The following is a 12,029-nucleotide window of genomic DNA, read 5'->3' as shown; positions in this document are numbered from 1 at the left end:
GATCATAGCCGCATCCCCTGGGCATAATATTGTGCCTGGCACAGGGTAAGGGCTCAACCAATAATTGCTGACTGAGAGAACCAAGGGTAGGCCAGTCCTCTGGAGAAGTCAGGACAGCTGGTTCTTGCCTGAGCTCAGCCAGCTATATGGCTTCGGCAAGTCACCTCTGTGGTATTTTCTCAATTTCAAAAGTCTTTTGATTAGATGATTTCTAAGAGTTAATTTGTCCATTTTATACGTTTAAAATTAGGATTTTAATTTGTCTTGACCAAATTTATACCCAGTAATAATGCTGTTGAAGGCCTTTCTGATGCAGAACGAGTGCAAATTATCTTTTAGGACATTTACCACAGATATCCTATAGAGTTCTATATTCCCACTCCTATTCCCCCTAAACCCTCAGTCTCTAAAACCGTCCATTATGCTGGGTTCCACAGTAGGGACAGGAAGAAACAATTGGAAATGAAGAAGTGAAGGAATTCATTTTCTGGAACATGAATGAGCATCTATTCATCAGTATAGTTCAAACCTTTTGAGGTATACTCTTACATTTCATATGTATTTAGGGTCATTTGACTATTAAGGCATATTTTCACAAAACCCTGTGAGGTAGGTATTAATACTCCCATTTCACTGATGTGAGGAAGTGAGGTTTGGGGAGATTGATTTTCCCTAGTTCAAACAATGGCAGGTGGCAGAAAAAAAGACTGGAGTCCATATTTCCTCACCTACACCCATACACACATTGGGCTTTCCACCACACCACTCATAGATGCCTATAGTCAAGGGCAAACCCACTGGAGTGTAATCAATTTCTAGCAAACTCGGGTCTATATGTTGAATCAACAAATAAAAGGAAATTGGATTAAAAAACACTTTCTTAGAACCCAGTGTTTGAAAAACAAAGTTTACATTTCAACTAATCTGAGAAATGCTATAGCAAAGCCATTAATTACTATAGGTAGGTGGAAATAATGCCACAAAAATATCAACTTGCTTATGGAAGCAAGAAAGATTTCTGTTCTGAAATAGCAAGATTTCCCAGGGATCCTTCTGAAGAAGGAAGAGGGGATGCCAGGAATGTGTATTCCCTACATGGCCATCCATCCTAAGAGCCTTCACTTGGTCTCCCTTTTCCTCGGCAACTTTTGAAGATTCACTTTCAAAAGAATCTTGTTCTTAATTGGAAAGGAATTCTTTTCCCAATAAGGTAGGTAACCTTATCATAGGTCTGTCGCTCTAGTGCATGTGAGTCATGAGTGAAGATATGGACCTATGTCTCAACAAATATGCAAAACCACAAGTGAATCTGAAGGAGTACCTTTTATTTTCAAACCCACAGACCATTTGGCATTGATATGAAGCAGGGAGAGAAAAAACAATGCAGGTGTGATGTAATTCCTTTCTCTCTCTTCCAGCCTGGAAAAGGGGGTTGGATGTTGTGAATAGAGGAGGGAGTCGTTGCTTTTTACTTCCCTATCAATAAATAATGACAAAAGCAAACAACTAAGAAACATAAAAAGCAAGATCATAAATAGAAAAAACGAATAAATAACATTTATTTTGTACAAAACGGCTGTCAGTCCAGTGTCCTCGAGTCCCCACGGGCAGAGAGCACCCCGCGGGCAGGGCGGAGCCCTCAGAGCAGCAGCAGGGAGCCCAGCAGCAGCTCGCCCTGGCCCAGCAGGCGGCCCCGCTTCAGCCCGCGGCCCTTGGCCTCGGCCTTGACGCGCACGGCCAGGCGGCGCACCTCGTCCTCCGACAGCCCGTCGAAGCAGAAGTCCTGGTCGAAGCCGGCCTTGCGGCTCCGCCGGAGCACGGCGCTGCGCTGCGGGCGCGCCTTGCCGGGCGGCTGCAGGACCAGGCTGACGCGGCAGCCCGCGGCGCAGGGCTCCGTGGCGCCCCCGGCCGGGCCCTCGGGGCGCAGCAGCCGGAGGCGGAGGCGCCCGCTGGCCGCGTTGTACTCGGCGGCCAGGCGCAGGGCGCCGCAAGCGCGGCCCAGAGCCACGGTGCCCTCGGCCTCCACGCACTCGGGCCGCGGGCCGGGGTCCGACGGGGGGGACGCGGAGCGGGTCCGGGCCGGGGACCCTGCCTCGTCCTCGCTGGACACCGAGCGGGCGCGGGCCGGGCCGCGACTCCTCCGGGCCTGCAGCGCGCGGCTCAGCAGCCCTTCGGGGCCGCGCAGGAGGCGGTGGCCGCGAGGCCGCGGGGTGAGCGTGTTCCGGGGCGGAAGGGTATCTCCGGAGGCTCCGCCAGGGTATCCGAGGGGGGCGTCTCCGCCGCCGCCGTAGGTGTGGGCCCGCGGGCGGAGCGCGGGCGGCGGCAGGAGCGCGGGGGCGCCGGGGCCCCCCAGGAAGAGCGACTCCTTGCGGCGGGTGTGCGGGCTCTCCAGCAGCGCGCAGAAGCCGTAGGCGGTGCGCGCGCGGGGCAGGTGAGGCAGCGAGAGCGCGGCCTGCGAGCGCGGGTCCCAGTCCGTGCGCCCCGCGCTGTCGTCGGCCCCCCGGGGCCACAGGTCGGGCTCGGCTGCAAATCTCCGGGGCACCGCGGCGGCCGGCGGCGGGGAGTCGGGCGCGCAGGGCGCGGGCAGCCGCGGCGGGATGCAGAACTCGGGGATCCGGCCCGGGGTGAGCACGTTGGAGAAGGCCGGCTCCGGAGCGGCGCTGCCCGCGGCCGAGGCGCGGAGTTTTCCGAGGAGCCGCATTCTCCGAGTCTGTGGCTGCAAGTGGCGGGAAGAAGCGCTCCTGCAGGAGAGAGGAGATGATGAGTTTGGGCACCTGGGGGTCCCTGGAGACATGGCTGGACCCCCTCCCCCGGACTCCCTCCCCCGGACCCCCTCGGAAGGTTCCAACCAACGCGCCTACCACCGTGGCCAGTCTGAGTGGAGCTCTCGCGCACCCACAAACCAGCCCTGCCTTTCATTCATTGGTACTAAATAAACGACCACATAGAAATCAGACCTTTTCTTATTTCTCAGTCACTCTGGGGCAAGAGCTGCAAGTTCAGAGTCCGTTGCCTCCAGGTCCTGGCTGAGAAGCCAGCTTCAGCACTGCGCCCGGGACAGTGGCGCTCCCCTCTTATACCGGCAGCCGGGGTCCCGCCCCCTGGCTGGGCGCCCAGCTCCTGGAGGCCACCCCTTCCCGGAGAGCAAGCACAGCGGCCCTGCAGCGGGTGTGAGCGAAGCAGTCGCAGGAAAGCTGTTGCGGGAACTGGCACCCTCTGGTCAGCCTGGGAACTTCATCCGCTCTGCTTCCCCGAGCCCCCTCACCAAGCCCCGTAGGTGAAAAGAGGGCGCCTCGCAGTCCTGCCAAGGGACAATTGGCAGCTGAAAACGAAGGCTGCCTCTTGGAGAAGGTGAAGCAGGGTGAGGAAACAGGAAATTTCTTTTTGCTAAGAGCTAAATTCTGTCACCCTGAACGTGACTTACATGCCCCAGCGGCACTAAAATTCTATACGTGGCAGGTGTACAGAATATTTCTATTCTATATACCTGCCCTGTATAGACCAATATGGTTTCCATTGGGTTCCTGTATTAGTTGTTTACCTGTCCTCTGCTGGACGATGGCTTCCTTAATAGCTTAGCTCCAGGCTCAGACAATGCATCAATACTGGTGAAAGTGAATTAGTGTATGCAAAATTTTCTCAATGACTACAGGCTCTGCCTGTCATCTTGATTGTCACAAAAGAGGGGGCTTCTGGCTCATGCCCTTAAAATAACACTTGATTTTTTATGTTATTTATTTGTTTTATTTATTTTTGCAAAGCTAGCCCTTTTCCCTCTGCTCCAGCCTAGAGATATCCAGTTAGAAAGCATCTTACAGAAAATCTAAGTTGCCTCTTTCCACCCAAAACCTTTATTTTCTAAGTTGAGAAAACTGGAAGTCCAGAGGGACTTGAGGAAATTCCGTAAAGGTTAAGCAAAGCTAGTTAATGCCACAACCTGGAACTAGCAAGTTCCTGTTTGGCTTTGTGTGTGATGCTTCCTGTTACCTGAAATGCCCTTTCTCAGCTTTTTTTTTTCTTTTCTTTTTTTTTCTTTTCTTTTCTGTAGGAATTCGTTTATTTTCCATAATTCAGCCTTTGGGACACTTTACTCAATTGCCCCACCATAGTTCATCAGCCCCTCCTTATTCCCTCTGTACACACTGTCTATGTCTCACCTGCTCCATTTAGCATGTTGCTTTAGAATTTTTTGGTTTACAAGCATATCTTTCCTAAGAGAGTACAAGTTTCTTGAGGGCAAGGACCGGGGCAATTCAACCAGAGTGGAGTTTGGGGGACCTATTATGAATATATATAAAATATGTAAGTGTTCTGATTCAGAACCTGAATTTGCCTCCAACCCAGATTCATTACCTAAGGACCAGTAAGGTTCTCTTATTTATCTCTTATCCAATTTCAGCACCTGGGGATACAATGCCAGGTAAAGAATAAGTGTTCAGTAAACATTTGATGGATTATATTGTATTGAACCTGACAGGTCTTATGACTGTCAGGTGCTTGTAACTAAATATCTCTCTGTGCTATTCCATTTTTTTTCTTACAAGCCAGTAAGGTGGACATTGCTTCTGTTGATCAGATGAGAAATAGGCTTGGTTAAGAGACTTGTTTAGGGTCATTCAAACTATGAATGCATTGTATTAAGTCCTAGTTTTCTGCTCCTCCCTCCTTTCCTCCTTCCTTCCCTCCTTCCTTCCCTTTTTTCCTCCCTTCCTCCTTTCCTTCCTTCCTTCCTTCCTTCCTTCCTTCCTTCCACCATTCACTCAGTTCATTGCAATTCACTGTCTATTACAAGGCTAGCCTTTTTCTTTCTGTCTATTGTACCAAGCATTGTGTGCGTGACTAGTGTACCTTACACCAGAATTTTAATTCTTAAAGCAACCTAGTCCGCTATTAAATATTTCCCATTGTCCTTGCTTTGGAATAAGTATTATTAGTTCCAAATTCTTAAGGAGAATGAATGTTTTCCCTGGATTAGTAACCGATGCTTTTACTTTAGTATATGCTTTTGTGATGGCACAAGCCTGAATCAATATGCAGCCAAGGAGCAGCAACCATTCCTGCTGAAGCCTCACTTGGAAGCAGAGAAGTCCCTGGGGCTCTGACCGAATCATTTCTCTTTGGTTCTTCAGACCAATCTGCAAATTAGTGGGCAGCATGATTTCTCTAAAGCAGAGCCCACCTGCATTGTCCTGAACGTGCCAGTCACTTCAAATTAGATCTCAGTGAAAATGGCTTTCGCGCTCCCGAAGGTCTTTGTGTCGTGAACAAATAAACATTTCATCGGGGTAAATACCACTGAACACAGCGCCTGGGATATGAATTATTGTGCTATGAGCACTTCCATGTTCCTAGAACAACATAAGCATGGCTACAAACACAGTCTCCATCTAGAGGGTTTTCCAAAACCATTTGTTTTCCATGAATCATTATTCCACAGAAGAGAAGGTAAGATACAGAAAAATTACTTACCCACAGCTATGCTGCAGTCATTCAGTCATTGAAACTCATAGCTGCAGGCCATATCGATAGTTAAGAGGCCTGGTTTCCTTCCTGATTCTGAAATCACATTGGGAGCAGTGAAAAAGAACCTCTTCATGGGAAAACTCTGATCACTTGAGTTGTTTTATTGTTTTGTGTCTTATGACCATATGAGGTCAACCATCATCTTGTATTCAAAGCTTTGAAATTATTTCAAAAAACCTATCCCAATAATAATTTTTCCTGAAAACTCATATAATGGGTCAAAATTAATTGCTAAACAACCCTCTAAAGAAGGTCATGATGTAAAAACTATGGCTTATAGAAAATAAACAACTTGTCTCACACCAAGTAAGAACAAAACTGGGGCTCACACCCAGAGCCACGTGGCACCTCATCTCTGAGCTTATAACCACTTTCTGATAGAGCCTCCTTCCCAGTTGTTTATCCTGAACCATTTCCTCTCCAGGCAGTTAGATAAGAAAGGGGACCTTTTCCCAAGGCCTTGAGTTGAAACTATACACCTTGTTGTTTACACACGCATCTAATTGATTAAAGTATGTGATTATCATAAGCAGGAAGCCACTTGATGTTATTGATGTTAGTGCAGTGCTGTCACCTGAGGAGGAGTCCTTGTCTCTCCTCCCACTCCCCCAACCCCTGCCAGGATAGAAATTAAGAGAATAGGCAAAGCAGATTCAGAAGAGAGGTTTGCTAAATACAGGGGGAGAAGAAAAGAGAGAGGGAGGGAGCCTGAAGCACTAAGGGAGCACACAATGACAGAGTATGGCTCCCCAAACTGCTGCTGGCATCTGCCAGAAGAGGGGGGTGGAGTGGGGTTGTTCCTGGAGCAGGTGCACAGTGGATCTCTTTGTTCTCCAGGTTCCTGCTCTGGACTGGCTTTGACTGGCTTAGGTGCAGAGGCATTGATTCCAGGAGTACTGGAAGGGAAACCTAATCTTGAAGAGGCTCAAGAAGTAATTAAAGGACATTGCTATCCACCTAAGAGGGGCCTACCTCAGTATCATTTGTAAACAGATCCTTGTCCTCCCCGGAAGTACACTCCATTCTCTTTATCCCAAGTTCCAAAATAGGATTGTTCCAAAAAGTGATTTACATAAAAAAAGATTCAGGGGATGTACCAAAGGCCAGATCCTGACATGGTGAAAATGGAAGAGACTTGTAATTAGGTGTGTAAAGAACCCTGAATGAAGTAGACTTGGTGGTGAGCATAATATAGTATATACAAATATCAAGTTATAAGGTTGTATACCTGAAACATGTTATAAACCAATGTTACCTCAATAAAAAAAAATTGATGCATATCAATACCTATGCCCCTAGAATGGAAAAAACACGATGTAAAGGTCGTTCAAGAGGTTCCAGTGGGAAGACTTGGAATAATTAGAACTACTACAGGAGCCTCAGGTTCCATTAGCAGCTGTGGAAAACCAGTGAAGAACCAGTCTAAGTGTCCAGTGGTGTGGGAATGGCCACATCCCCCTTACAGAAAAAATCATGCGAAATCATCATTAGGAAGACCATACAACACAGAAACGTGTCTGATGGAACATTTGATGAAACTAGCAATGTACAAAATTATATATTCCTTAACATCACAATTGGTAATGATGAGGTTTTCTAAGGTCAAGAATGTAAGAGAAGCCCGGCCAGTTTCAATCAGTAGTTAGAGCATTGGCCCACAAACCTTAGGGTCTCAGGTTCAATTCCTGGGCAAGGGCACATACCTCGATTGCAGGTTCCCTAGCCCTGGTAGCAGCACATATGGGAGGCAAACAATTGATGTGTCTCTCACATTGATTCCCCCCCCTTTCTCTCCCTCTCCTTCCTCCCTTCCACTCTCTCTAGAAATCAATGGGAAAATAATCTCTAGTGAGAATTAAAAAAAAAAAAAAGAAGAATATAAAATGTTGCAACAATTTCTATTTTGTGAGTATTGAAGTTTTTATCAACTTTGTTCTGCATCCTTGAAAGTTAGTTTGAGCAAGCTTACAAAAATATATACAGAATGACCAGATAAAATAAAAAAGTAGACGAAATAATTGCAACAGAAGGAAAGCACCAGTAGATGTGGTAAAACCAGAAATAAGGTTAGAATTGAAAACATACAGTGAAGATTTGTAACTGCTGCAGCACTACAGGAGCAGCCCAGGATCTGGCATCAGAAAAGCTGACACTCAGGGATTTACTTTTTCTACATTCTTTCACAAGTTATTGGATCTCCAATATGCCTTATATTCTACTCAGGGGTGTCGAACTCAATCAGAGAAGGGGCCAAAATCTAAAATCCAGCCTAAATCGCGGGCCGAATGGTTTACCGAACAGTCATAAACTGACAATGTTAACCAGAAATGTGAATTTATTGTAAAATGAATGGAACAATCTTTTTCTTAACAGTGCTGTTAACCAACTCACATGCTATCAAGCAAAACAGTAATATTGGTATCAAGCAAAACAGTAATATTGGAATGTACCTAAAATGCTCATTGTTTTGTTTTCTGGCTAGATGTCTGATACCGTTTTCCCCGGATCAATGAGTCAAATGTTCGGTTTTATTTCTTGGGCTGTGGCAACCCGCAAAACAGCATGGAGGTTGTCATCGGTAATGCGTGATCTGTGCTTGTTTTTGTTCAGATTCATTATTGAAAACATCTGTTCACAAAGATAGGTGCTCCCGAACATGGATAGAATATGGGCAGCATAAAGTCGGAGCTCTGGCATTGAGTCAGGGGGCAGTAGAGGGTAGAAGTCCTCAATTTCAACATCCTGAAACCTTGATTTCAGGCCACTGTCAGACTGAAGCTCGATTATCTCCATCTGAAGGTGATGGGGCACATTGTTGACATCAACTGTAAAAGGATTGGCAAAGATGTCAAAGCCTGAGTGCTGTGTTCTAAAGTCAGAGAAGCGCCGCTCAAATTCACTTAGTAAACGGCTAACTTTGGTAGCCAGCCGACTGCAAGGAAAAGTACCAGAAATAGTGGTTGAGATACTCAAACAAACGGGAAAGTGGGCAAGATTGTCCTGTTCCAGTTGGGACTTCCATAGTTGAAGTTTAAGCTGGAATGCTGTGATCATGTCAGACATCTTCGTGATGACTTGTTTGCGTCCCTGCAGCTTCAGATTCAGTTGGGCGAGATGCTCGCATATGTCACACACACATCATAGCAAAATCACATAGCCAGGCGGGATCCGACAGTTCAGGCAAGGGCTTTCCTTTACTTTCCATGAAAAGAGCAATTTGTTCTCTGAGCTCAAAAAATCTTTTGAGGACTGTGCTCTTGCTCAGCCATCTGACTTCTGTGTGGTATGGCACGTCTCCATGCTCTGCACCCACCTCCTGTAAAAACTGCTGGAACTGGCGATGATTCAGGCCACGTGCCCATATAAAGTTAATAGTTTTAATGACTGTGGTCATTATGCCATTCATGTCCAGAACTTTTCCACACATAGCCTCTTGGTGGATAATGCAATGATAAGTAATCAAGGGTGTGTGGCAGTGACTTTTTTGCATTCTTTCCTTCATTAGTCCAACCAAGCCTTTCTTTTCTCCGCATATTGAAGGTGCGCCATCGGTAGTTAGCCCCACCAACTTTTCCCAGGGTAATTTAAAATTATTTATAGATTTCTCCACAGCCTCAAATATATCTCTACCAGTCGTCGTCCCATGCATGGCAGCTACATCCAAAAGTTCCTCAGTGACAGAGAGGTTGGTCTTCGTAGCACGTATAAAGATGGACAGCTGCGCTGTATCAGTGTTGTCTGTGCTTTCATCGATAACTGCATGCCTGTTCGGCCAGCTGTGATGATAGATTTCCTGAGAGTTCTTGAACTCTATCTGCAATGGTGTTTCTTGACAAACTGACACTTTGAAAACTCTGTATCTGGTCTGGGCATACTTGCTCACACACTTTTAGCATGCATTGCTTCAAAAAGGCACCCTCTGAAAAACACCTTGAAGTATGGGCAATTTCTTCAGCCACTATAAAGCTTGCTTTCACTGCAGCATCATTTTTCGCTGTAGCCTTTGTAAACATTTGCTGCTGTGATTGTAGTTTGCCTTTTAGTTCTTTAACAATTTTATGCTTTTCTTCCAAAGTATATTTGCCATACTTAACATTATGTTTGGTGTCAAAATGACGACGTATATTGTACTCTTTCATCACCGACACTGTCTCATAACACAATATACACACTGGTTTGCCCTCTCTAAGCACAAACATTATTCATTTTCCCATTTGTCATTAAATTGTCTGCCTTCACCATCAACTTTTCTTTTCCTGGACATTTTGGGATCAATATTGGCAGTAAAAGATGTAGTTTATTGGAAATCTGCGTTAGAAGGAAAAAGTTGAAAACTGCACAGGGATAGCTTGATTTGGCAGATGGAGTGGAGGAAAAAAAAGTCAGTCAATAAATGCCTGGCTGGGTACAGATAGCAGATTCTGTTGCAATTTTTATGCCTGCACTTTATGCCAGGAACTGGCAGCTTCTGCTGTGTATTTTTTATGCCCGCACACTCACTCTCTCCTCTGCTCTGCCACCCGCACAACCACATTGGATGCCGGACTATAGGTCATGCCTCCTGAATCTCGCGTGACTTGTTATCTATGCGCATGCGTAATAGATAGCAAGTACGGCGGCCGGCGAGGCGGCCGGCGAGATCACAAGCCTCCTATGTCACTGCGCGTCATTGTGATGGAACGCAGCGGAATGCAGTGATGACAGCGCGGTTCGGGCCACATTGCAAGGCCTGTGCTCGACATGTGTGTCCTACATAATAAAAGGCTAATATGCAAATCGACCAAATGGCAGAACTACTGGTTGCTATGATGTGCACTGACCACCACGGGGCAGGAGCTGCCAGTGTACTCCCACAGGGGGAGCACAGCTGGTGAGTGCAGTGGTGGTGGTGTGAGCCTCTCCCACCTCCCAAAGATGTCCTCGGGGGAACGTACCTAAGCCCTTTGTAAGTCATACTAATAAAGTGCCATTGATCCTTTACTTGCTGTCCCTTGAAGCAATATATTCCCTCACTTCCATCCCTTTCATATGATCCTCCCAGTCCCCCACTCTCCCCACTCTTCCCTATTTCTCTCTCTCTCTCTCTCTCTCTCTCTCTCTCTCTCTCTCTCTCTCTCTCTCACACACACACACACACACACACACACACACACACACACCTGCCTTCATGACTCCTATTCATCTTTCTTGGCCTACATTCAAACATCACTTCCTCCTGAAAGCCCTCTATGACAGCCCAGGCTTGGTTATGTGCCTTTTTTCTGTGATCTTGCTTCAGAGTAAAGACAAGGCAATGGATTTTGGAGTCTCAAATTTGAGTTCACAATCCTGCTCTACCACTTTCTACATGTGTGACCTTGGCCCAGTTAGTAAAACCCTTTGAGCTCCAATGTTACATATTAAGAGAGAGTAATAGTATCTATTACTTCCATTTCATGATTATTACAGATTGGACATAGAAAGCACATGATACATAATTGGACTCAGTAAATTTTATTACTAAAATAATTTCCTTAACTTTAGTTTCCCATGTTATACTTCCAAAATTGCTTAGTTTGCTAACTCACATTAAATCTATATTTACATTTGAAGGGATAGCTTTTGACAACAGTTTATGAAAAACATGAAACAACTTATAAAACACACCACCAAACTTGTTCCTTGTCCACACTGAGATTCAAAGAATTTCAGACTAACATTACAATTAAATGTTTATCAGGCTAACAAATGAAACTCAATTAAAAACATTCATTTTTCTTCCTGAGGAGTGTCTAGATTCTTCTAATTGTTTCTTTTTGTGTGTTGTTTATACTCATAATATACACACTCCTTAGATACTACTTCTTGGTAATTTTGAAGTGCTGTAAATATTTCCCTGTGACTTGCTTTTTATATTTTATGAAATCTTTAAAAAAATAGTTTTAAAATTCAAATGTAATTAGATGTATCAGTTTTTTCTTTGTGATCTTGCTTAAGAAATAATCCTCTGCCTCAAGGCCATAAATATATTTTTCTCTGTTTTCCTCTGATGTTTTAAACTAAAAGTTTTGCTTATTCACCGTTAGGTCATTAATACACCAATGAGCAGAATTTTCAGTCAGTGTCCTCCAAAGGTTAAAAGGGCTTCCTTAAGAAGTGTGCTCCCCGTCTTTGGAGGCATTCAAATAGTCTGGACACTCACGAGGCAGGGATGCTATAAAGAGGATTCGAGGGTCACATAGATGTTTAAACCATATTATCTGTTTGGCCACCTAAGTACAACATAGAATCACTAGAAAATAGCCCAACACTTAAAATATTTCAGAGGTTGCCCTTTCTTGGCTATACTTGACTTACTGATCCTTATTTAAAAGGGATAGTCAACTCTGTTTAAGGTTATAGACAAGTCAGCAAATGCTGTACATTGACAAACTTTGTCACCTGTTGGTAACTGAAAAATTATATGGAAACAACCTAGAGTTATCTGCCTTGCAGCATAACTGTGCTTTAATTTCATAGTGGACATT

The 12,029-nt window shown here is 45.3% G+C and overlaps 1 protein-coding gene across 1 annotated transcript; it reads right to left on the bottom strand.

Moving 5' to 3' along the window:
• Positions 1 to 1,160: 1,160 nt before the first annotated feature.
• Positions 1,161 to 3,116, bottom strand: LOC118720102 (C2 calcium-dependent domain-containing protein 4A). The gene is made up of 2 exons (XM_036440061.2): positions 2,958 to 3,116; positions 1,161 to 2,741 (listed from the first exon to the last, which is right to left on the bottom strand). Exon 2 carries the CDS (start codon positions 2,699 to 2,701, stop codon positions 1,640 to 1,642), a length of 1,062 nt encoding a protein of 353 aa, XP_036295954.1. The 5' UTR covers positions 2,702 to 2,741; positions 2,958 to 3,116; the 3' UTR covers positions 1,161 to 1,639.
• Between the last annotated feature and the right edge of the window lie 8,913 nt (positions 3,117 to 12,029).

The sequence above is a fragment of the Pipistrellus kuhlii genome, unplaced genomic scaffold, assembly GCF_014108245.1.
Source record: "Pipistrellus kuhlii isolate mPipKuh1 unplaced genomic scaffold, mPipKuh1.p scaffold_m20_p_1, whole genome shotgun sequence".
NCBI classification, from domain to species: Eukaryota; Metazoa; Chordata; class Mammalia; order Chiroptera; family Vespertilionidae; genus Pipistrellus; species Pipistrellus kuhlii.
Note: the sequence above shows the minus strand (reverse complement) of the source record. Positions and strands in the feature narration are given on the sequence as shown.

Bases quoted from the DNA above. Each gene is read 5' to 3' on its own strand.
- LOC118720102 (XM_036440061.2), bottom strand. From the start codon at position 2,701: ATGCGGCTCCTCGGAAAACTCCGCGCCTCGGCCGCGGGCAGCGCCGCT.